At 42.7% G+C, this 26540-nt stretch overlaps 2 protein-coding genes across 2 annotated transcripts in view; one reads left to right on the plus strand and one right to left on the minus strand.

Annotated features, from left to right (window-relative positions):
* Positions 1 to 18204, minus strand: part of Cep97 (centrosomal protein 97kDa) — a 166072-nt gene extending 147868 nt beyond the window's left edge. The window contains exons 1-7 of the mRNA XM_075696746.1: positions 18190 to 18204; positions 17316 to 17458; positions 13666 to 13768; positions 12214 to 12269; positions 12048 to 12149; positions 10589 to 10702; positions 4471 to 4553 (exon numbers count right to left, since the gene is read on the minus strand). Of these exons, the coding sequence (XP_075552861.1) occupies positions 4471 to 4553; positions 10589 to 10702; positions 12048 to 12149; positions 12214 to 12269; positions 13666 to 13768; positions 17316 to 17458; positions 18190 to 18202 (614 nt within the window). The 5' untranslated portion in view covers positions 18203 to 18204. The remainder of the gene's footprint in view (positions 1 to 4470; positions 4554 to 10588; positions 10703 to 12047; positions 12150 to 12213; positions 12270 to 13665; positions 13769 to 17315; positions 17459 to 18189) is intronic.
* Positions 18205 to 18363: 159 nt separating this feature from the next.
* RpL24 (ribosomal protein L24) lies at positions 18364 to 25548 on the plus strand. Its single transcript, XM_075696750.1, has 5 exons — positions 18364 to 18408; positions 18517 to 18592; positions 19019 to 19266; positions 23894 to 23951; positions 25414 to 25548. The coding sequence occupies exons 1-5, from the start codon at positions 18404 to 18406 to the stop codon at positions 25489 to 25491; spliced, it is 465 nt and encodes a 154-aa protein (XP_075552865.1). The 5' UTR covers positions 18364 to 18403; the 3' UTR covers positions 25492 to 25548.
* The last annotated feature ends 992 nt before the right edge of the window (positions 25549 to 26540 follow it).

Genomic DNA, 26540 nt, shown 5'->3' on the forward strand with positions numbered 1-26540 from the left:
GCCAGCCTACGCATACCATCGACACGCTCCTTCCATACCGTTCTGACGCCTCCGAGTGTCTACCTGTGTCCGACGTCGCCCGACAGGCCGAAGAATGCCGCCAGCTAGCGCGCTCCTTTACGGCCGAGCAACAGCAGCGCCAGAAAGAAAACCGCAGCGACACGCTTCCGAACACCACCTACGCTCCAGGCGTTCTTGTGTGGTTGTCTGTGCCTTTCCAGACTCCGGGGCTTTCCTCGAAACTCGTCCCAAAATTCGAAGGGCCTTACCGAGTCTTGGAGCAAACATCTCCGGTGAATTTTCTGATCGAGCCACTGTCACCACCTGAAGACTTGCGCCGGCGTGGACGTGACATTGTCCACGTCTCGCGTCTCAAGCCCTACCACGACCCTCTGCCTCCTGATTCTTAAGGCGCCAGGATGGCTCTTTTTGTCCGGGGGGAGATTGTGAAGAAGAAGACGCGCCTCGCGGCACAGACACATCGCCAACGCGCGGCTCGGCCCCGCTCGCGCTGTTGATTACTGTCGCCTTTTTTGGACAGTGCTTCGGGCTGTCTCGCCGTTCCCAGTCACCGCGCTTTTGCCTTAGGAGCTGCCAATAAACCTCTTCTCAAAACTTCAATTTTATAAAAAGCCAAATGGTTGAGATTTTCTGAGCAGAAAATGTTGCAAAAGATTTATTTATTTATTTATTTATTTATTTATTTAAAATACCTTACAGGCCCTATGGGCGCAGTGTGTAAGGGGGGTTACAAAATCAAGGCAAAAAGAAAGAGTAAGCAGCCTTCTGAAGTCTAACACAAAGGATACGCCGCAATGCAGGGCTCATCAACATTACTACCCAGATCAAAACATGAAAAAGGAAAAACTGAAGTAATGAAAGGCCACAAAGGTACACTTAAGGAAATAACACTAGTAAAACTTAACGTAAGGCACTAATACTAGAAAGTAAAATACAGGAAAAATGAACAGATCAGGGAGTACAATTCTTGAAGGGATATTTCGGGAAAAAGAAGGAAAAAAGCAATAATATAAACAGGTCATACAAGTGAACATGTGACGCAGCATAACATAGTAATTCATAAGAGCAAGATAGCAATACATCAATAAAAATAAAGACATCACAAGAAACAGCAAAGAAACAAGATAAAAATGCTGGTGTAGGAGATGACGAAATTTTTCTTGATCTCACTTGGAAGCAATGTGATCAGGCAGATTGTTCCACAAGCGAATGGCCGTAGGGAGTGCGGAAAAGTTAAAAGCATGTGTCGTACCGTACATGCGCGCAAAACTTAAGTGGTTATTTAATCGGCGAGACGTGTTCGAGGCGATCTGGATATGCAGTGCGGATTGTGTGGACTGCACCATGCAGTTATGGATATATTTTACAACCATACAGAAAGCTATTGGAATCAGAGAAAGCCTTCATAAAATATCACTTCCATTGAAAAAAGCTTGAAGCTTTGCTGTAATGAGTGTAGTATATTTCTCGCAGTTTGCGTTATTACAAGTTCATTAAAAATTTATCATCCTCGATTGATTAGATCATAACTTAAATACATAAGCCAGATACCTTGGTGTGCTTCTTTTTGTATGGATTTTTGTTTGCATAGGCTTTAGGGGCTTGACGCAAGACAAAAAGTACCTTCTTCCTCTTCTTCCAAGACTTCTGTCTTGATGCTCTTGTCTTTAGCGCTAAGAATATGGCTGACTCCACGCAATGTTTATCCTAAAAGCAGCTGGAATTTTCATTTTCTGACATATTCATCCCAATAATGATGCTAATCAACAGTACAACCTGCAAAAACAGAATATTTTGCCATCAAATTCGTTTTCTCAAAGCAAGGAATCTCTGCTATCATCAAAAAACAACCCGTAAGTGCATGCTTTAAATTATATGGTACAGCAATTAATGTCTGCCTCACAGAACGACCAGAATGTCTTTCTTGTTAAAAACATCACAGCAAACAAACTCTCTGCTATTTTCTTGGTGCTGCTTTCAAGTGTAATAATTTGGAAAATAACCTGTTTATTTATTAACTTTTTGTGCATTGTGTGACAAGCTGCAGGCATCCATATTTTGAGAAAAAAATTGCTTGAAAATTATTTACAGAGCTACAGCTGTTTTCATTGCTGGAGATGACACAGATTACAGGTAAATATGCATTGATTTCCTCAGTGTTCATTCTATCAAGTTAGAAAAGGTTGTTCTATGCGTATCATATATGATGAACCATGCAGTAAGGGGTTAAAAGACCTTGCAGTGCAGGAACATGGCCTCAGTGACCTTAATACAACATCACACTGACGAAGCTTAGCCACATCAGCAAATGTGTTCTCATGAGCCAGTGAGACAGAGATGGTGTTACAACTAAGGAATCAATTCTAAAACAGTACACTGTGTACTGCGTGCTGAATCAACTGCATATTTTTGTGCATTCCGTTTCAGCAACACAAAGTGCGAATACTTACGCAAAGCTGGCATGCTTCTACAAAAGCAAGGTCATGCATTTAGCACAGGCAGCCAGAAACATTATGTACATAAGGTCGCTTGCTTCCCGATCACTTAAAGTAGCTGTCAGTAAGCACCTCTAAACATACATATACACTTCCTTGTTAATATCCTCACATCCAGATAATGTTTTCTGTATAACTAGTTTTCTATATTTTAGCACTTCCGGTGTTCCTCCATGTGCAAAACATTTCAAGGAAGGACTGAAGTGTTGCCATCATAAGCTACTATTAATACAAGCTTTTTCCATTTTAGTGACCAGCACATAGTTATAGGAATGATCTTTGAAGGGGCCCTGAAATACTTTTCTAATTAACCGTAGCATGGTCACACTATTAAACGAGCTCATGTCACAAATCTACTGCCACAATAATTTTTCAAATCCTTCAAGTATAAGCAGAGTTAGACATAGTTATCACACCAATGAGCAGCTTTCTCTCTCCCTTCCTCTCCACTAATGTGCTAGAAGCTACGCAGGAGGAGGTGGCAAGGGGGGCAAGGCTCTGCCAGGGTGGCTAGAACTGGGAGGTGCGCAAAGTGCAAGGCATTTCTCTTGCCCAGAAGTGTTGCCTAGTAAGGCAGCTGATATCTCGAACGCCACGCAGCTATGTGCAGCTGCCGTGTGTGGACCAGTAGCGCAATGATGAAATGCTTTTTGTGTCTTCCTGAGATCACAGACGTATATGCATTTTTCTTTTATTTACCCTAAAATGTCAAAAACAAAATGTAGGCATAACACCAAGGTGGACAAGGTAAAGGTGGACTGAAACTAAGAACAGTTACAATTTAACATAGGGTATATCAGGCCCTTCGTTGTCAGGTTTTGTGTTTTCTAAATTTCAGAGGTGAGAATCTGGCGTTCATCTTTTAAGACAAAAATCGGGCTGAAATCTGGGTTTTTGTTGTCATCAAGCTCAAAGCTTGAGATTTTTCAGGTAACTATCACAAATGCTTCACAAATGCAATTGTCTCCTTTTGGACACAAACATTCTATTTAAACAAGCAAAATCACTCGCAGAAACATATAATGACAAAGAGTTCACTCAGAAGTCCTGTGACAAACTTATCTAACAAACCCGCATTGGCAGGCATTGCCCTTTTTAATATAACCACGTAGCAAAAAAAAAAAAAAAAAAAAAGAAAGAGAGATTTGCTTGGCGAACCCTTCCTTACTTTGTTCTCTGTAGTTTTTTATCAAAGGAAGGAAAGTGCAAATGCACATGCTTTGTAAGGGGTGCAATGCTTTTTCTTATCTTACAAGACCTTGTTGACGTGCATTGTCATTTGCATATTCAGCATTTCTGTGTCCATTCCAGACCGGTTCAGCCTCTGAACATACTTTAGTTTGTAAAATGTCTCCTTAATGTTACAGCTTCCTTTTGCAATGCAGAGAAACGCCAGTGCTGTGTTCACTTCCGAAAGCATTACCACCGTTTACATGTATGTGATGCACGGGAGGTGTGATGCACTGTCGCACTCATGTAAACACGGCTACTAAAAAGGCAACAAACTTTCATTTACTCAAGGCCAGCAGGTGCTGCATATAGTATATATGCCGGTTTTTGCTTGAGTGTTAAGCAAGAAGGAAACATTAAATAATAATAATGATGATGATAATACTGGCCACTTCCTTAAACAAGGAAAGCAGCGTTCAGTAGTTTTGTAACACCTGCATTTATTGTGAACCTTTACAAAAGGGCGAAACTTTGAGGCGGAACTGTTACCAGATTTTCATTAAACTTTTTCAGGGTGCAAAAAACTGGAAATTATCAGATTTTATTCTACAATGGAGCACCCTGTATACATCATGTGTTGTACCTTTGTTTGCCGTTCTCATTGTCAAGTTGAATTCGCTATGAAGCTTCCCGAAATGAGGATCAACGAGGTTAAGGTGTAATTAAATAAATTTCCCAGTAAGAAAACATACAAAATAGGTAAAACAGGAGCCTGCAAGGATACACAATGCCTCCGGTCATGTTGACACAGGGGTTTCCACCGATAGAGAAGCTCTCCAAAGAAGAGAGGTGGGAAAGGAAGGACACCTGCATACCATGAAGAAAAGAAGGTGGACTGTCACTGTCAGCACTCCTACCATAACTGGCTTTTATTGTGATTTAAAATACTTCAGAGATGGAGTTAATGACATTTATGTCAGGATACAAGGAACAGGGACAAAAGCACAGAATGTGTGGCTACTATCGATATCACTGGGCAAAGTCACGCAACATGTGTAATGGTCATGAACAGTGGCATAGCCAGAAATTCATTTTGGGGGTGTGTCTGTCTTTCTTTGTAAACTACCACTCCCGCCCATCCTTCATTTCTCTCGCAACACACGCACGCACGCACGCACGCACACACACACACACACACACACACACACACACACACACACACACACACACACACACACACACACACACACACACACACACACACACACACACACACACACACACACACACACACACACACACACACACACACACACACACACACACACACAGGGTGCCCCAGCTAACTTGGACCAAGATTTTGAAAAAACCTACGCGTTCTTCAGAACAGAAATTGCGTGGATGTAGTACAATTTTTTTTGTACGTCTTCTTTTTAGTAATTAGCCGAGATAAACTAATTAACTTTTTAAATATAGCTTGAAATGTTCAGGTGTCAATAGGAAAGATGTGGAGCCCCAAAAATATTGCCCAACCCAGGCACTTGCAACAAGATAGACTTAGTGTGGCCGTTTTTATTTGGGAAAAACGAAAGCTCACGGAGTTTTAAAAATACCACGTGACAGCGTTCTCTGTGCGCCCGAATGTGCCACAATTACAGCGCTCTCAACCGTGCTTTGTAAAAACATCACTCGCTTCGCGCCTTTTGTGCTGCCCATGACAGAGCTTCGTGTTGTGCTTGGTTACGAGATAAACGCCAGTGGGTTCGGGTGGCAGTTGAAAAACAGCACAGCTGCCGTTTCTGCAGCGATAACAGCACTCTCACGCTAGCAAAATGTACGCGACGAAAAATTACGAGCTCATGAGTTCAAATTTGGAAGCAAGACCCCAACAAGCAAACACGCTTTATAACAAGCTTGATAACGTCGTGTGAATTACGCTGGTTATCACAAAAGGAAGAACTGCAAACTGACACGGAAGGTTGCTTTTTAGCTTCCTGTCCATTTCTTGTCTGCAGAGAATTTGTAATTTCATATTACTTACGTGCCTTTTCCACGTCATACAAAAGTTTCACACAGATGGCTATTTTCATGGATAACGGTCTTAGGGATTTATTCGCTGTGATGCCTGCCTAAAGAATGTGTTAAAACAAGTCGCCCATTGCCATAATTTAGTATTGGCACCTTTTCAGCATGTCTGATGTAGCTTTTTTGATGACACAAGACAGTATCTCGCTGCAGGCCTGAGCAATCTCTGCCTTTAGCGCTTCCGGTGTAGTTGTGGGCTTGCGGTACACTCGGTCTTTCACATGTCCCCACAAGAAGTCAAGATGTGTCAAGCCCGGTGACCTTACAGGCCATGCCACTGGTCCATGCTGCCCGACCCACTGGCCTTTGAAGGCTTCGTCAAGCCAGGCTTGGGCCAGGCTGCTGCTGTGAGCTGGTGCACCGTCATGCTGATACCAAGTTCGCTTTAAAAACGCAAGAGGAAGACAAGAGCGAAGCTCTTCGACTGGGCCTTCCAAGATGTCGTTCACGTACCGCTGAGCACCTTGAGCACGTGGTCAAAAAATATGGGGCCAATTATTCTTCCATCAGAGTTACCGCACCACACACTGAATGACCATTGGTACTGGTGTCTGGTCTGCACCATCCAATGCGGGTTCGTATTGCTCTAGTATTACTTCGTCAACAAAATCCGGTATTTCGTCACTGTTCACAAGGATCCAATTTGAGAAATCAAGCCACAATTGAAAGTCTCTTTGCTGCAGCTTTCGATGCAGTTGGAGGTGATACGGATGCATTTCAGCCTTCCTATGAACTCTTGACACTGAAGACATTGAAATGCCCACCTCACCACTCACATCACGCACGCTTGCAGTCATGAAAGCCAAAATGTCTCCTTCAGCCTCTTCACTGATGGTCCCCTTTCTGTGCCGCGTCTTCTTGAAGCTACCTGTTCCTTTGAGTGTCAAGTAACTCCTCACAATTGTTTTTGTGCTAGGTCTTCCCCCACATTGCCAATTTCAGTATACCTTGGTAGCTTTCCTCTTGTCGCCTCGTGCCGCTCCCAAGGCTAAGACCACATTCACCTTCTGCTCACTTGGGTACGGCATGCTTTAGGCACTGCAAACAAGTTCTTCGAAACAGTTGCGCGGCACAACAGTAACAGACAGTCGAGCTCGCATGCATCTAGCTGCTGGCACAGATTGGAAGAAAAGCGGCGTTGTAACAAATGATGCTCTCTCTTGCACAGGTTCCAGATGTGTGATACATGTTTTGTGTGTACTTTTTTCTATTCCAAATCGACTTGAACGCTGGAAAAAAAAAATTGCTCTTCTCATCATATTGGAATAAACGGCTGATAATGGCGCGTTCTTCGCCAACAGGCACGTGCGGCTGCTGAAGAAGCGCTTTTTCGGAGCGCCGTCGCCAGCTGCTGCCGGTAATGTCAGAGCCAAGGAAAAGGTTGAAGTTCTTCTCGTAAGTGAAGGGAAGGCGCGGCGCTGGAGATCTTTTTACAAATCATTCATGATAGCACTGTAATCGTGGCGCATTCGGGCACACAGAGCGGGCTGTCACATGGTGTTCTTTAAACTCCACAGGATTTCATCTTTCCAGAATAAAAATGGCCACGCAAAGTCTATCTCATTGGAAGTACCTGGGCTGGGCAACATTTGTGAAGCTCCGCAACTTTCCTATTGACACCTGAACGTTTCAAGCTATATTTAAAAATTAATTAATTTATCTCGACTAATCATTCAAAACTGTGTGTGTGTGTGTGTGTGTGTGTGTGTGTGTGTGGCGGCAGTACACCAAACAAAAACAAGACAGCCCACTATTATGTGTCTTCTTGTTTCCAGGCCAGACTTGTTGCTGCCCAGGTAAGAGCAGGGAAAACCATTGTTTTGCAGCCAGATCTTCTAGTGAGTGGTACAGCCACAGCTACATATGGAAGAGGGTGGACCTATCACTCAATCAAGCTTTCAGCCTTGTGGACATGATATATTAATATAGATTTAAAAATACAGGAACGAATCTTTATGCTAGACCTTCCATAGTATCATATGATGCAAGTTTCACTCACTTTCAGTGACCTTCTGTACGACATGTTTAAAGAGATGTTTGGAAGTAACTTGCAATCATGATATTGTAGTCATCACATGACACATACTATTATTTCATCACACTCAGGAACTGATGAGGCACAGTACAAAGCAGGTTTGCTTCTTGTTTAGAAGCCTTTGCGAAAATTACGGCATCCGTAGTTCGAAGTAAAATAAGGGTCAGTAGCTCTGAAAGCTATGAAAGCATCATGTCTCCCGACACACGTCTATTATGAAAATTGCCGAGATGTTTAGTTAGGATAGGCTCTCTGCAACAAGCAGCCTGCATTATGACGGGATAGGTGTTCCTCATTTAGGTGAATGGCCATGGCCATCTGGTGTTGAGTGATCAGGCAGTGACAAGACGCTCTCCCTATGTCCATAATTGTCTGCCAACTTCGTTCTTGACGCCTTTTATGCGCCCCCCCTCCTCATATTCATAACCCCACTCCCCTTCTTAACATTATTTTCCGTTAGTCACTGTTGCGCTTTTTAACATTCACCAGGTTGTTGAACAGCGTGGCGGCCTCTAACAAACATTCATATATTCTGCTTCTGTGTGGACTTCGAGGCTACAGTATTCACCTATTTGTCCTCCCACCTGTTTGTTGTGGCGGTTTCTTAGCTTCCCTGGCCCCAGCACCCCCATCCTTCATATATTTTGCCGAGCACAAATCAGTGTTCTGTAGGCATTTCTTTCCTGTCCCATTTCTTCCCCTGTTTTCAGACTTATCGGTGTGTACAAACTAGCCTAATAGCAAGCTCTTCTCAAATTTCTTACCATAATGAAAATCAAAAACAAGGGAAAGAAAAAAAGAATGGGGGGGGGGTGCTTATTATTAGACAAGCAAGTCCCAATATTTTAAGGATGCTTTTCTTCCGTGCCGTGTAGTCGACGATTTGGTCAAGTAACAGAAGTTAGCTATTCAACAACATGAAGGCGTGAGGAGCATGAAGGAGCAACAATGGCTCCAAGTTTTATGCACGTGCTTATCCCATCTTTATCTATGTGTGGTATTTTTAACATTGATCAACCCTCAGCAGTTATGGTCAGCACAATCCAGAATGAGGTAGAGGCGTGACATGAGTGGGGCCACAATGTTCTGTGCATGGGAGAGGGGATCGCCCCCATGGCAACCCCCTCCTCTCTCGGACGACCGGCACTAGCCCTTGCCTTGCTTCCACATTCAAGCTTTCTCTTTCATCCATGTCGCTCTTTGGGAGCCCATGTCCTGAAATGTTCTGTTCTGTGGGAAAGGGGGAAGGGCAGGGGCTTAGACACTACCCCCCCCCCCCCATCTACGCCAATGGTCATGAGTGTACAGCGCTGCGGTTCCCAATGGTCCCTTTGGAAAGAAAATAAACAAAGAGCTATCTGTGGTATCTTAGAATTAAATGAAGCCACAATGTGGTATCAAGAAAGTGAGGCATATCTTCTTTAAAGGCACTCTCTAACGTTCAGAACATGTCTGCATTGTGGTGGGAATGAGAAGATTCTGTGTCACATTGACGGAAATGAGCAAGCTTTTATTCCATCAACAAGGAATTTTATTTTAAATTTTGCTCTGAAAGTGGTGCAAAATAGGCACGTGGTGTTGCTTGACAGTTAAACAGTAGAGACCATACTGTGTACTGTTACATGTATTTTATGTGCTTCTGCTAACATTTATTAGCGTCATAGAATTTTTTTAAATTCTGATTTTCAGTTAGTGCATGTTGAAAAGTGGCACTGCCTTTGTGCAGAGAAACGGAGTGGTGCATCAATGGGCCCTTTTAACATAGTGACACGCATCAACGCAAGTCGTGTTGTGAGTGCGGTGCGAGGGTTGCTCTCATATTCAGGATGTCAAAAATGCTTTGTGATTTTAGGGTGTGCCGCCATCATTGCAATGCATGTTTAGGCACACCTTACCCTAATGTACTTGGTAAACTGTCAAACAAAAGCCTTGAATTTCGGCAGCAGCGCCAACTGAAAGACACTGTCTACACAGACTGTGCCTGTAGAAAAAAAGACTTGAGATTTTAGGTGACTAGTAATAAAGAAAAGAACTAATGACTTGTACCACCGATTAAGCGCTGCGGACAGCTATTATGGTCATAATTTCAGTGTTTGACACAATGCAACTATTCCTGCCGAAACCTTATGCACTTCTACTTTCTCACTGCTATTGGCATGGCATAGTCATCGTGTTCAGTAATCAGTGTTGCAGGCGTTCTTACACAGTTCTAAGAAGAAGAGACTGCGCAGGAAGAAAAATTATGTTTTAAAAATTTCTACTCGCTTTCCAAAGAACTGCACATTCAGACACTTCAAATAATAGTCTTTCTATTGTGCTACAAATTAGGAGGTCTTGAACAACAATAGACAGATCCTTTAAAGGACCACTGCAAAAAGTCATGGCAATTCAGTAAATTACTTCAAGCACATATTGCTTATGTTCTTGTTTATCTAACACATATCCATGCATTAGTTTGTTCACACAATTTACATGATAAAATGCACCCACAAGATATAGGTAGTGAGCATCCCTGATAGATCTTAGTGGCCTTGCATCCAAAGATATGTACCTACCATGTCAACTATTTGCTAGTTCAAGAAAATTGCCTCATGTTTTGTACAAGAACCTGAGTCCACAGACCAGAGCAGACAGGGTGCAAACTTAGGTAGGTTGGTAAAGCCTTCATATAGTTGCTGCTCATACTTTGACTTGCAACAACAGCAAGTTTAAGCAAGTCACTAGAACTAGAGCAGTTGGCTCAATAGGTAGGCGGAAAAAAAATGCTCAGAAAAAGACATACCTCTGTGAGGTCAGTAATTTTGTTCTCTGCAACTGAGAAGACACAGAGTCCACTTGGAAGGTACGCTTGTGCCTTTTGCAGTGTCGTAATCTCGTTTCTCTTCAAAAGGAGAGTCTGCATAAAACAAGACAATAATGTTTGAGACATTGCCCTGCTTTCTCCAGCTACACATCAGCACGGCAAGAAACAAGGTCTTGGGCTTGCAGTACAGCAATGGTAACTGCCATCAGTGCCAAAACAGAGCTTGAGGAAGTCCAGCACCAAGGGTCAGAGCTAAGATGGCCACATCATTAAAATAGACAGAAGAAGATGAGAAACAGTAGCTTATGATGCACATGCCAAGCGTGTGACGGCTAGAATTTGGCAACAACCCAACAAAGGTGTTTCACTTCAATCCTTTGCCTCAAAAGCCTCAGCAAGCCAGCTGGCTAGAATAGTCTCAGCACACAGGTGCGATGCGTGTGGCTAATGAAGTGCCATTAATCATTCATATTTAGTCTGAAATACAAGCTTGCATACACTTGTTAAAATGAACTTGTGCCCATATTCAGACACAATGTCATTTGCACAAGCCACCACAGCACTTCAGTGTCTGTCTAATTTCACTGCTCAAGCCAGGGCTTCAACTTCCAGTTGCAGCAGCTGCTTTCTGACAAAGCAAAATGAAAAGAAGGTCCTGTTTGCTGAAATTGCACTGGAAGTTAAAGAACCCTAAGTGATCAAAACTAATGTCAATCTTCACATCTGCAGTGCTCCTCACTGGCCGCGTGCGCCTTGGAGCCATAATAACCAATTAATGAAATTTCCAGTCAAAGCACACGCAACATGAAAAATTTGCAAAAGTGCTCATATCATATACTGATATGGGCCACCATAACAAGCACGCATTTAATTCAACCATTGTGAAAACATCTAAGAAACTAGTAGTCACAGTTGGCAGAAGTACCAGAACTCAATTTTGCTGTTCCTGTAGTGTGTTTGTACACAATGCATGCTATCCCGCAAATATTCAAGTGCAAGAAGTCCTCCAGTAGTGCTCTTCATGGATTCACTATTTCGAATGGTCACCTACTCAGCACCATCACACATATCGACTGTTCCTGGGAGAAGAGAAAACTTGAAGGAATTGGTGAGTGATCAGAGGAGCTCATGTATTTGTGGTGCTGACTGAAATGTGTGTTTTTATCCATCACAGGAAACACACAAGAAAACCTGGTTGAGTTAATTAGCACAGGAATGACTGCACAAGCACCAAAGTGCAAGGCTAGTTTATTGAATCAATGAAGATTATTTTGCATTTTCACTCTGTATAGTGTCTTTAATACCATTCATATAGAAACACAGCAAAACTCTCCAATTTTTTCTGTTCTCCAGAAATGCTCATTCATTCCATTCCACTCAATTCAAATAAAGTGTCGTTCTACACCCTTTCCTTTCTTGCATCTAAAGGACGACTTACTTTTAATCGAGTCAATGATGTGAGGTCAATCAGTGAAGGTATCAAGTTCCCGGACAAGTCCAAGTACACAAGGGTAGTAGAGTACTGGATGCTTTGAAGACTCTGCATGACACAGCAGACAGATCAGCACCTTTGCCAGTTGACGGACAGCCACCAGAGCACTCACCTTTATCCTGTTGTTCGAGAGGTTTACTGAGACCAGGTACTTAAGATCCTTGAGCGCTGTGCACACAATAACAAGGCAAGGCTATGTCTTAATAGAAACATTGATTCATCACAAGGCTAATTATATGCTATATGTTCACATGGTGAAATAAAAATTTTGTTGAAGGAATTAGCAAGGTGGCTAAATAGGCTAGTTGGTGGTTCATCTTACTCAGTGAATAGCGTGGAGGTGGTCTTCATGCTGTGTGCCATTGCACTGTTCACTTAATAAGATGGCAAAATGAATACATGGCTGATCTAGGCTTCACAAATGCAAACACAGAGTGACTACTTCTATGTCCAGGTCTGACATGAAAATGTATGTTACCTTAATGTCAGATCTCTGAGTACTCTTCTAATAGTGCTTAGCTCGTTCATTTGGTTGTTTACAGCATTTGTGCCTTGCTGCAAATGTTTCGCTGCAATTATGAAGAATGAAAACGAAACAAGCATTTTTTGAGCAAATTATATCCAGAGGTTTGCTGTTTGGTTAGGAGTACATTTCACCAGGATTCAGAGGCTAACGATGGCCATGGACAGTCATTGAAGTGCACAACAAACCAGTTAGCTACGCATTCAAGTTAAAAAGAATACACATCAGTTTCTGAATTCTAAAAGTGATTTGTGTAAGAAAAAACAGAGAATAAGAATGACAGAAGCATGCGATCACATTATGCAATAATTCTGATACCAGATGGTTATCTGCATGATAATTATTTCCAACAATTGCTGTTTAAGCATCATAGTAATAGCAAACATACAAGCTAACAACATACCTGGCAGCTGAAATCGACATGCAAATTGAAGAGAATGCTACCATTGCATGAACTAGGTTTCTTTCAATAAAGAATTGGCAGTCAGACATGCAACTGTCAGTAGCCTCCAAACCACATTAAAATGCACGTCTAACAACAACAACAAAATAAAAATGCTTGGGAAGATGCCCTAAAAAATGCTTATGTTTCTTTATTTTTACCACCATAATTGTAGCCAAATATTTTAGGGGCTACAATTTTTGGGGAACATAGCCACTATGTTCAAGCTGGCACAAGTGCTGAAAAGAACCAAATTATTGGCCGAGCACTATTAGAAGAATGCTCAGAGGTCTGACATAAATTTAAGAGGGTAGCATAGCAAAAATTAAATGCATTCTGCAAGAAAAAAATCTACATATATTTATAAGGAGAAATAAGAACACAATCAAATATCTGACAGCAAAATCCAAAAAATTATTTGTGATGCAGGTAACCAGGCTAGCTGGTGGTTTTATACTATGCTTGAGAGATTGCAATAAGAGAGAACCTTGATGCTGTAAGATTGACAAAAAACAATATTGAATTTAAAAATTCCACAGCAAAACAATTTATGTGTGTTTTAAGAGCCAAGCAACATGATTAAGTGACAAAATGCTCACCTTCAATGCAGATAATGAGATTGTTCGAAAGATCAATGCTTGAGAGCTGCGATAGCCTGGCCAGCGAGTACATCCGTGTGATCTGGTTGTGGCTGGCAGAGAGCTGTAATGGTAGCTTCATTAAATTAGAGCCCATCACCAAGAAACACGCCCATCATGTAACATAAGCCTGACCACACAGAAGCAGCAAATACTGAACAGCAATTGGTACAACGGCCGCACAGGACTAGAGGTCACATACTGATATCTTGGATCCAGGGCAAGTAATGGCAGTCATTCTTCCCATTGAATTGTGTTTCACTGAGCCAATGTCAGAGCCAAGCTACTGAGGATGAAGAGGTGAGCTTGCACACACTATGAAATACGCCATCAGACCTGCCAACCTTAAAGGGCCCCTCATTGGGCCCCATCACAAATTTTAGGCAAACATTGGAAGTTGTAGAGCACCGCTCAGGGAGTGTTTTACCACATGAATTTTTCAGATTAGTCAATTATAGAGGAGACAGAAAGAAATAAAATGTCATGATGCCATGATGCCAAGAGGTGAGCTTCACTGCCAAAACTGACACTTTATCCCTTTCCCTCGCCCAGCATCTGCAAGCAGCATTCCTTTTGTGCATTCACCCATACTATAATCGAGGGACCACGTCCGATGTACATCACAAGCCCTGCCTCCTTTCCTTTTTAATTATCTTCCTTTACTGTTGCATGGTGCACTTCCAGTGGCGGTACTGCGCATTCTTCAGTGGATGATTTACCAGGCATGGGTCATAATCTGTGCTGTTGCAGGCAGTGTGTGTCTTACGTGGAGGCATCAGTGCAGGTGACCTGTTGACTCTCTGGCTAGAAGCGGGGCTCCGTTGAAAGGAAGGGTGTGCAGGCTTTTGTTTGAAACATTAGCTGTTTTCATACTGTGCAGCTGATTCACAATTTGCAGACACAACTACCAATGCTCAATCTAGGTGCTGCGCATGTTTTTTGCAATGCCCAAACCTGGTGCAGGGTCATTTAACATTCGAATAACAAAATTTCCACATCAAATCAAACACCAAATATTTTCTGATTTCAAAACGAAATGAAATATAGAGGTAGGGTGAAGTCTGTTTGTTAAAGAACATAAATAGGCTTACTTGCATGATTTGATTCATGTAATGCCATTCCGAACAGTATTGTCCGATCAACTGCGGAGCTTGTAAATGAGAAACAACTGAAAGATGATGATATCTAGAGCACCATGATACTGACAGTAATGAAACAGTGGTACAGACAGTCCCCATATGCATGTAGAATGCAGTATTTCCTGAAGGAGCAAAGTGTAATACTACTGCATCGCACATCATTTTAAAGGTAATACAATATGGTGGGAAAGTCGAACTAATAGAGTGCATTGCCTAAATTGAGAAAATAAATTAGTTTTCAAAAGGCAACACTTCCTTACTGAATGACTGGAAATTATCGAAACAGGAGATAGCTACTCCGTTCGTTTGGTCAGCAATTGGTGCCTCTGTGCGGCAACGGCGGCTTCCCTGCAGTGGAATCATTTGGAAAAATCACCGCTTGCATCTGTCTTTCTCCCTGTAGGTTCCAATAAGTGTTGTGATCCCTTATGTTAGAACAGAAATGAATATTTGACAACTTCAAATAGTGAATTTTTTTAATATAATAGCAAATACTACTCGATCTTTATTTGAACCTCTGAATATTTGCACACCACTATTAATATGTCAAGAATACTACAGTAGAAGCCAAAAAGTACTAAAATGTAGTAAAAAAATAATAAAAAGCTTTTATTGCCTTCTTTGTTGACTATTCATTAAAAGATCACAAGCTTTGTCCTCTTTGGACACTATGAATAGTCACTGTGCTCTGTATTCACATCTAGAATGATCTGCGGCACTGAAAAGGAGAAATGGTAATGAAGATCTTAATAAAATATTAATGTAATGGCAGGTGAAATTTTGTTTGCCATTATAGATAATTTTTATGGATATGGTGGTGCTGCAGGTAGATCCAAATAATTGAGCAGGTCAAGGAAGGTGTGACTCTGAAAAATCTGTAAGTGACTGCATTTGTATCCTTTTGAAACCAGCTTTGACTTGAACCGGACCCAAATAAAAGATTGCAAAATTTTTGCTATCATTATGACAATTTAAAACTAACTTCAAAAATCCGTCACACTGTGGTAATTTCATAGAGTCTGGCAGGTCTGCACCATGTACTCTGCCAGAGCGGATGCAGTCTTTGCCACTGCTCAGCCTACAAAGTGTCCACAGCCTTGTCAACAGATATACATATATGGGGAGGACCCTCACACTTGTCTACAAATATATGTGGGACAGACATTCACATTTCCTCGGACATTTCCCTACGTCACTATTACCGTCTGCCAGTTCAAATGGGCACTTATTTATTTATTCAAGATACCTTACATAGCCCAGAAGGGCATTTAATAAGGGGGACAGAAAACAGCATAAATAGTATAGGAACAAGTATCAAATAATGACACAAGATGCAAAACAAGAAGTAAAAGTGGAAAACTGTACAGAGCAAATGATAACAAAAAATATACATAGGCGCAAGGAACATCGTATTATACTATGAGTAACATGAATGTGTCATATGTGGCCAATACATATCGTAAGAAAGAACAATGGTCATACAAGAAATGTTATTTATGTAAGATGCACAAGATACAAGGCATACCACAATAGCAACGAGAATGGAAATGCAAACCAACTGAAGAAGATGGAGACAATAGTACTCAGACAGCAATAGCTGTCAGAAACAATCAGTTTGGATAGAATGAAATGCATCACCTACATTTGAGTGTTTTAGCAGCATGTCAAAACTGCATGGTGGCAGATGGCCCAAGTAATATTGGTAATGATAGAGGGGGCAGCTAAAAGTGCAGTGTTTGGACCATGTATCTGTCTTTTTTTCCATGCCTGCTTAAGACTGTTGCGAATTAAAAAATGGCAAATAATTTACACTTAGAATGCACAAGAAACTAAACGTACATAGCTTGTCATATTCTATGTGGCGATGATCGCTGGCTTCTTCGGTTACTATCAAGGTGAACTGGAGAATACAACGGCATTATAAAGGTTAAATAACAGAAACATAGTGGAACAACGCACAATGCTGCATGTTCACTTGCGATGATTTGCAATCCACTATGCATTGACACTCATGCCTGAACAATGCAGTTCAAATGGGCCGAAGCATCACATCAGATCTACTAAAGAACTCCTATTTTTTATGCAGCTGCTATGGGTCCCGAATAGTACAAATAACGATTTTCTGATGCAACATGTGACATATACAGATTTGTAAATGTCTAATGCAAGACGTAACAGAAGTCTGTCCGTTTGCTTGTATTAGCATACAAGTACTATTTTACGAGTACTTAATTTGGCCTACACCAAAAGCACCACAACCAGCAGGCCAACAAGCAAACCGTAATCACATACGTCAAGGGTATCGCTCAAGATAAGAACAGAGCGGGGGCGGTGAATAAATCGAAAAAACAATGCCAACAAGTACGTCGCTATCTTCTCTCTTTCGCGCTGTTTTTAACCTTCTCGAACAACCCGCGTGCGCCGTTTCCCGCGAGCGGCCTCCCACCAAATCAAACGTAAGAGCATACTTACTTTTTGGACGTCAAGGAAGCAGTCAATGTTATCCAACTTGGAAAGCTCGTTGTGGTCCAGAAATACCTTTTCGATACCGACGCCATCCCTTTTTTCGAGTTTTTTGAGACCTCGATTGGACATATCCAAAACGTGCGGATCGTCTGAAACATTCACGACCCGCTCGTAAAATAATCTTGCTACCCATCGTCAAAGATATGGCATAGTCACGTCGGCTTCTAGGTCGCAGCTACGAAAGGCAACGAGCAGTTTAATAACGCTACTTTGACGCTAGAAACCGTACCACTACGTTATAGTGCTGTGCGAAACTGGCAGAAAGTGCGTTTCGGAGCTGTTTAGCAAAGCTGACTAGTCTTGAAGATGCATTAACGCAGCCAAAGCGGCGCGACACAATTAAATGTGCTCGGTTGTACATCTGTGCGCACGTGCGTAAGCACATGATGCGGCAGAGCATGTGTGCGTTACCGAAGCGACACGGCAACGCTGAAACGCACTGCGGGCTCTGAGTCGCCTTTACTGCAATATTGCTCAATTTTCAAGAAGGAAAACATGTGTATTCATTTATATTACGGCGCAGGGATGTCGTACGATTATATTCCCGTCGGTTTAATAGACAATGTGTGCCACAATGAATGAGTAAGCGTGGCGATAGAGCTAACGACGGCCACTTGCGAGCTCGTTGGACCGATCGATACAGCTCGCAGTGTGCTTCAATTCCGCACAGAATCGACGGCAGCCAATTTGCCAACTCTAAAACGACGCTTTTCGACGCCCGCACTATTCGTACACCATGGCAAATGGTCACGGGGATCCAATACAAGTACAAAACAGCAAAACGAAACAAAAACGTCACAGAAATCTCAAAACTTCATACCATTTTCCGCCATTTTGAAACTTCCGCCAAAAACTGGTCCGCGCAAAATCAGTTCTTTAGAAAACAATAATTTATAAAGTTGCAAATAAATAATTTAATAAATTGTTTAGTATTATATGCTATGTGATTCTTGATTTGTTATTTTTAAATTAATTTATTGTTTTGCTGACGTTTCTGCGATGCTGTTCTTTTGAGTTCCCGCAAGGCAGCGAGGATGAAGTGAGTAACAGGAACGTTTTCTAATCCTTGAAATATTTATTATTGACAGCCCATCGCAGTAGGTGATTAATTTGTTACGGCTAATTAGGATGCCTTCTTGCGTTTCAGGATCGGATTGTGCTCGTTCAGCGGGTATAAAATTTACCCTGGCCATGGGAAGCGGATGGTCAAGACCGATGGCAAAGTGAGTAGAGCGCTGGCATGCTTTAGGTTGGTCGTTCAAATACTGCGTAAATGGTGCACTTACGTTGTATTGGCTATTTATTGGTTTCTCACCGCGACACAATTATAACCCGCTTGATTTTGTCGCCAAGTTTATTGGTGTGCAATCGTGAAGCGACAGCTTCGCGCAGCATTAGTGATGTACTGTGAGCGCATGCGATCAGCTTTGTATTTTTTTTCTGGAAGCCGTCGGTTTTATCTGTACTGACTTTTGAATACGTAGGTGCAGAACCGTTTTAGTGCTTTGGGTATCTTTAAGCAATCAGTCCACCGCTTTCTCGCAAGACCATTTGAAGGGCGCTCACACGAGCGCCAAACGACGTGCTGCTGTGGTGAAGCACTGGCGTTTTGGATTCCTCGCGACTTTCCCTCTTTTTGCCTGTTCCAGACGTTTCACTTCTTGAACGCCAAATGCGAGGCGTCGCACATGATGAAGCGGAACCCGCGTAAGGTGACGTGGACTGTGCTCTACCGGCGCAAGCACAAGAAGGGCATCGAGGAGGAGACGACGAAGAGGCGCACCAAGCGCACGGCAAAGTTTCAGCGTGCCATCGTCGGCGCCAGCCTTAACGACATCATGGCTCGGCGGAACATGAAGCCCGAAGTGCGCAAGGCGCAGCGCGAGCAGGCCATCCGGTGAGTTCTAGACGTAAACCTTCAAAGTTCGTCTGTTGAGGAGGACTGGACCTTGCTCTCGGCCCGTCATTACTTTCCTTTGACGTGCCCAACGCCTCGATACGGCGGCAGACGGTCACCTGCTTAACGGCGTTTTGCCCGCCGTCAATGTGTTCAACAAGTCAGGCCGACAGGGCACGTGCCTGCTCGCATGTTTCGTCTTTTCCCATGCGTTAGGTAGACGGCGTCTAGTGAAGGCGCCATCGCCCAATGTGAATGATCGGGAACGTGGTCTTCGCGAACAGAAAGTAAGGAACTGGCATAATTGCTGTCTGAGCCAATAATAGTAATGTCAGTGTCGTGAGTTATAACAGTTCATGTATCATGTGACTACAGAACAGGAAAGAAAGGCAAATATTGTTGTAGTAGCTGTGCTATTTTGAATTCTACACTTGCTTCAAGATGTGAAACCTTCACACAAGAACATCACTTGCGCTAAAATTTTGCCCAAGAAGTAGAGCTTCATGTTTATCTGTAGCTATGCCAGCAGTATTCATAAGCTGTACACTCTGCTCTCTTAGAGGTCTGTGAAGGTAATTGTTGTCCAAGTTGCATCTTTCTGTGCTATGTGTGCTCTTTCATAGGAGGGAACACATATCTTGTCCCTGTTGTTTCTTTTTTTTTTTTTTTCTTCCCTAGAGTAAGCACCAGTAATCTTATAGAATGTTGTTGAATATTGGACATCACATATCACACTACATTTGTGTTAACTAGTAAATACGAATGTGTTTGAAACATGGTTGTGCAGTGGGCACATTTCCAAGTGCCATATTCTCAGCTGCTTGTGTTTGGTAATAATTTCTCACTTCTATGTGACTTAACATTGTGCACAATTTCTCATTGAACTATGGGGTTGGGCTGCTGAGCACGAGGTCGTGTGATCGAATCCCAGCCACGGCGGCTGCATTTCGATGGGGGCGAAATGCGAAAACACCCGTGTACTTAGATTTAGGTGCATGTTAAAGAACCCCAGGTGGTCGAAATTTCCGGAGTCCCACTACGGCATGCTTCATAATCAGAAAGTGGTTTTGGCATGTAAAACCCCACAATTTAATATTCCTCATTGAAGCGATGAGCATTCTGGCCACTGGCATAGGCTAATGACATCCATCGCCTGTGTTGGTATCTTGTGCTCAGTGAATGAAACGCAATACCCGGAGTGCATGGCAGTCAATGCTCTTTGCACCGTTGGTAAGTGCCCAGTGATCATCAACAGCCTATTTTTATGTCCACTGCAGGACGAAAGCCTCTCCCAGCGATATCCACTTAGCCCTCTCTTGCACTAGCTAATTTCATCACCCCACCTAATTTTCTGCCTTCCTCAACTGCGCTTCCCTTGGCACCCATTCTGTAACTCTAATGGTCCACTAGTTATCTGCCATACGCATTACATGGCCTACCCAGCTCCATCTTTTTCCCTCTTAATGTTACGAAGTCGGGGGACCGTGCAGCCACAAATGTTCCATGGATGGTGCCAGGTGCCAAGAGAAAGAAACGTCCTGAGCGACGTTTAAGAGAACAGAAAAAGGTTTATATTCAAAACTGCATGGTCCAGTTGTACAAACACGGCTCCAACTATCAGAGCACACTACATGCTAGAGTCTGCATGCCTGAGAATCTCTTCACAGCTGTCCAGATGTGCTTTTTATGCCGTTTATTTCCCTCTTTCACTCAGTGAGAAAATTTCACTGGCCAATCACAAATGCTGAACTGTTCACCATCTCCTGTCTCCAACGTACCACCGTTGCCAGCTCTCTTCTTGCTAACGTTCCTCAATACGAGGCAACCACGTGGCAAATTGTGAATCCACCATTGACGTCCTTTCCCCGGGAGTCTTTGACAAAGACCCTGTCATCAATTAGTGGCCTCTTCATGATGGTCAATCTGTCGGGATAGGGAGACTGGCCTTCACTGTCGTCGGAGGGCAACATTGTCTTGAAGTAAATAGTGAGGTATGATAAGCACACGTGGCAGCTGCATGTCTGCCGGTAAAGCCTCCTTTGTTTCGAGGAATCGCCTGACACAACAATGTCAACTAGAATATTGACTATCTCTGTTAGCTCTCTGATCCCCACTGCTTTGTTCATGCATTGGTGGTCCAACTGTGCCATTTGTGCCATTTTGCTAAAATTCGACTTGCCTGCATCAGGCTGCACCCACTCAAGTGCCATTTGCACGAACTGCGCAAAAGTTCGGTATTTCCATGTTTTCACGGCAATGCAATGTTTTCAGTAGAGTTATGCAATTACAGTCAACTGATTTTCCGGATTCCTGACCATTTGGACATGCCTGATAATTCAGAATCCTTTGCGCCACAGCCACGGTACCCTATTGAGTCAGTTTATCAGAATCACTGACATTTTGGATGCAAAAACCCCTCATCGTCCAATTTTCCCAACTTTCTGCCATAACCGCGGGTCTAAAACGGCATTGACCGAAGCCACTGCCACTGCCGTTTTGATTATCTTGCCGCCTCGAACAGGCATGCTCGCACCAGATTCACTGGCAGCCGTAGCCACCACTGTGACAACCCTAGGCCTACCTACTCCGACGTTCAATACCAAGCTTCTTGTTGATCGGAGCTTTTCATTAAAACAATTTGCTGCTATTAGCAATGGCGTCAATCCGTCTTTATACTCCTCGCCCATGGCTTCGAAGCTCGGAAAGCAAGATAGGTTCCATAATGCTTGTTCCAGAAGTCAGCCTCGCCTCAATACAGCAAGGTTACGTGGTGAAGCATATGTGAAGTATTTCGGCGAAGCACGCCAAAAGTTGGAAGAGGCAATAGTCATGTATTCCTGTGTATTCCTTAATTGTACACACGTGCACCAGAAGTCTCCTGTCACATTACAAGCGCTGATACACCTAATAATTGTACTGGCAAACCTTCAGAGACATGTCGGATGTGCCTGTGACGATTTAAGCCCTTCGGAGTAGTAAAAGGCAATGCGGTCAAAAGGTCGGCTGGGGATAGGCGACAAAAGTTACGGTTTTACGCCGAATCGACTCTCATCTATTCACAGAGGCCACACGACACACAGGAAGCCGACAAACTGCCTCACAACGAAAGTGAGTGTACGGGATGGTACAAACATTGTTCACTACCGCCATTGCCATCTTTGTGACACACAGTACAAAGGCATCTAATCTTGGTGCCTTTCAGAGACGCATAGTCTTGTCGAGCTTCTAGCATAGGTGTTGGGTGTAATACACATTTTGTCTGGTGCAGTAAAGCATAACAAATCACACCTGTCATTTGGAACGCACATAAGAGATTTGGCATCACTTTTTGTCTTGTGCCTGATTATCCAAATTGTTCAAGCTCATTTGTAATTTTATGTCTGTCTTGCGCCCAGGCGCGTGTCTTTGGTCTGGTTAGCCTACAAAATTTTATTTAATTTATGAAATTCCTTTCCTTGCCTACCTAATTAAATATATTTGCAACGTACCATGCATGGTATACCGTTCGTGGGAAGGCAAGCTTAATTGGTCGCTGTTGACTTTGTGTCTTGCTTTACTGGTGAGCAGCACTTACCGATTGTACAGTAATAGGAAGCTTCACCAAATGGCTGTAGATTACTGCTGTACTACTCCAAGTGTTCCAAAAAGACAGATTTTTTCTGCTCTGAATTCGTTCCAAAATGCTGGTGTGGCTGCTCCAGAGGTGCTACAGAACGACATTTTTCATGCTCCAAAAATTGCTCTAAATCCTAAACTGACTGGCCCACTACTGCTTCCGGTCTCTTAACGTTACACCTAAGTTTTTCGTTCCACCGCTTCTTTTTTTTTTTTTTTTCATGTTCCTTAACTTCTTCTCAAGCTTCTTTATTACAACTTTCTGCCTCATAGGTATAGCATTGATAGAATGAAGTGGCTACACTTTTCAATGACAGTGGTAAGCTCCCAGTCAGGATTTGGTAATGCCTGCTGTATGATCACTGGGGGTCCAAATACAGTCAAAATGCATCACAAAGGCTCTCACCTTCATTTCACTTTCAGCAAACTATTGGTGCAAAGAGCACCAGCAGCCATGCGCTTAGAGTATTGCATTTGAATCTCTGAGCTTTGTGCATAGCAGAATGATTCAAGGAAGAAAAAAAAAAACTAAGTTCAAGCCAACTTTTTTTCTGTGTAATTATGGATTTCAAGCCATAATGAGGCTGTTGGTCATCAGGAATCTTATCTTGTGGCAATTCATTTTCATTTTTACCCCTTCTTGTTGACTCAGAGGCCACCATTGTCATAGGTCAGCAGTGGTATGCCTTAAGCAGCAAGATGATTCAGGCTCATCCCTCACATATTTTTGGGGTGTGGAGAAAAAGTTCCTACACATTATTGAATTGCTTGAGTTCATAAGTAGATGCCAAGTAATAGGACTCGCTGAGGAGTGTCGCGCAAGTGTAAAGGCCACTGCTGTGCTCATCTGTGTGGAGTAAAGGAAAAGATTCTAGTCGAGGCCTGCTTAATGAACATGGGGATAAGACTTGTCTTGGCCACCTCAGGGTTAATGCATCTTTTATGCAAATTTTAACAAGAGCAGCCCAGCTGCAAGTTCATCACTTGCGTGCTTGTCTTTTGTTCACTCCAGGGCGGCCAAGGAAAAGCAGAGGGCACAGAAAGCACAAAAGAAGTCTGCTGCTACACCTGTGAGTACTAGTCCATGTCTTATGTCTTGCTGATGGCCACAACTGTTTTCAATAGGAACTGCTTTCTTTTGTGTCATTCACAATTTCCTTGGCGATGTCTCTTGAGAAGGCTGTGATCAAGTCAGACCAGTGCCCAGTAGTGCTGTAACTATTGCAGAATTCAATAGTATTAAAAGAAGTTAGAGAAGGACAGGGCACGCAGCATGGAAGGACACTGGTTAACCCTTTGAGGGGTCGATTTTTTTTTTATTGCAGATTCCACTTCTTCTTAGGGACTTGTTTCGAAAGAAAATTGCCATAATTTTTCTAGGGCGACCGTAAAGTGAGAAAAATATATTTTGCATTGGTATATATGTACTCTTCATTCACGAATAACAATAAAAAAGGAAATAAACTTATAAGAATTAGAAATTTGATGCACTGTTATACACATAGTTCAAGGCTTTGAAAATGCGCACACGAGAATATTTCGCAACTCTCACCTTACGTTAACATTTACGTCCATGGCTTAATCGAACTGCGTAGGTGCGCGCACTAAAGAAGACTGGTGTGCCCATCAAAAAAGCAAAACGTGTGCCAAACTTCCGCTAATCTTCATCTTATCGCCAACCAGAGGCAATTAGTTTTCAAGAGTGTAAAAAAAAAAAAAAACAATGGAACCGCATGCACAGCGGCATCCTTCCTATGCGCACCCTTGTGAGCACTAAACGAGTTTAGATATGTTTGCAGTAGGCAAAAGTTCATGTCATGGTGCACTTTATTCACAAAAGAATGCAGCCTTTTATGTCTTCCTTTATTGGTGATAGAGCCAGTCTTTGACACCTGTCTGTTCAAAGTGTCCGTGCTTTCTTTAGAGACGTTGCAGAGGAGCACGTAATAAACCGTGATTAGCGGAGTACTAAAGAAAGTTCACATTTTCTTGGTGTGAAAATAATCAATGCAATGTTGTGCATGTACACTCTTTTTTGCATACAAAAATCCATGACATCATGGGAAGCCGATGTTAAACTTCTGATGTGGCATCACCATCTATTCTCTCAGCTTCGAGACCATCTGATCACAGGAAAACTGATGTAATTAAGTGTTCTAGAAGTTAATATAGCACTAATCTTGTAGAGTTTTGTTCATTAAATTTTTGGTTAATTTGATCCCAACTAAGGGCCCCAGCCAGCGCTTATACATTTCTCTGAGCCAAGCCTTTCATTATATTGAACTTGCAATGGCCCACGCTGGATAATTCAAACTTGGTCAGCAAGTATGCACCTGACCCCCCAGTGTTGTCAGTCTTAAGATAATTCTGTCAGTGCCGTTGAGGTCAAAACATCGATAGGCTACTGTATTTATAATGGATGGCAGTTTTTGCTTATTATAGTGCAAGAATAATGGCACCTTAGATGCATTTGGTGGGTCTGCACGCAAAGTTGCCAAGATGGTTGACGAGTGCCCCATCGTTTTGCTGCAGCTCCAGAAGGCCGCCCAGAAGCAGAAAGCTACCAAGCCTGTGCAGGTGAAGGCACCCAGGGTTGGAGGCAAGCGCTAAACAGGGATTGGCATGTATTAAAAAGAAGAAAAAAAAACTTGTCTATAGAACAACTGATCATGCTGTTGTCTTTTCTGCCCCCTTCACACAACTTGGTTTGGGCCATTGAACAGACGAACTGTACTAGAAGCTCTGCTGTGTTACAGGAATCATGTGGAAGTCTCCAACTAGCTCACCAATGCATATTATTGTGTAGGAATCTAATTGCTGAAACCCATTGCATGTTGGCAGTACCATTAGTTCGAACACATTATTTCGGTGCAATCCTAGAAGCTTGTGCTTCGTGCCATACGGTGGGCACCCATTTTTTGTGTGCACTCACCATGTCTTCATGTGCCAGAAACCTTTTTCCTTGCCATATATGCTCAGAAGACATGCATACACAAAGCATCTTAAGGGGGGAGGCTACCCTGGAGACCGAACTTTCTTATTTTTTAAGATATCCAGATGAAACTTTCAGGGTACGTTCACACCACTGAACTATGAGGAACTGCAAAGTTTCATGAAGATATGTTTATTAGTTCCAGAGTTATTGAGGTCTAACTAGGTGATTCATGTATATGCCTGAGGAAGAGCCTGGAGAAATGCCAGGACATCGTAGGAAGCTGAAATTCACTGTGATGATCCCTTGATAGATATCCCAGGGGGCTAAAGAGCCCTTTTCTTTAATTTCCCCTCCAAAAATTTTTAAGACAACTTTGAATTTGATGTAGCCAGTAATGACCACATCCATCAAAAATTAATTGCTTATTATAAATTAACTGCACCAGCTTTCAAAAAAAGAAGCCTGTTACCCCCTGGCAAAGTCATTCAGGAACAGAATAAAAAAAACGGCATACAAATCTGAAGAGCGGTTCTTGAGATATCGCCTTCCCCAGCACCACTACTAGCGAAAAAATCCATTCCGAGAAAACAGGCCTTAAAGTTGAACACATGTGTTTCTTTATTAGAAAGCTCCTGCGGAGCTTCTAATTAGCTCTTGCGGCTCCAGGCACACTCAGTGTGTCGGATTTTCGACTGGCGACAGCCGAAAGCACAGTTCCGCCGCT

This window comes from Dermacentor variabilis, chromosome 6 (genome assembly GCF_050947875.1).
Source record: "Dermacentor variabilis isolate Ectoservices chromosome 6, ASM5094787v1, whole genome shotgun sequence".
Taxonomy (NCBI): Eukaryota; Metazoa; Arthropoda; class Arachnida; order Ixodida; family Ixodidae; genus Dermacentor; species Dermacentor variabilis.

Coding starts and splice junctions, on each gene's coding strand:
- RpL24 (XM_075696750.1), top strand. Junction 19,267..23,893: donor CAGCGCGAGCAGGCCATCCG/GTGAGTTCTAGA, acceptor TGTTCACTCCAG/GGCGGCCAAGGAAAAGCAGA. Junction 23,952..25,413: donor AGAAGTCTGCTGCTACACCT/GTGAGTACTAGT, acceptor GTTTTGCTGCAG/CTCCAGAAGGCCGCCCAGAA.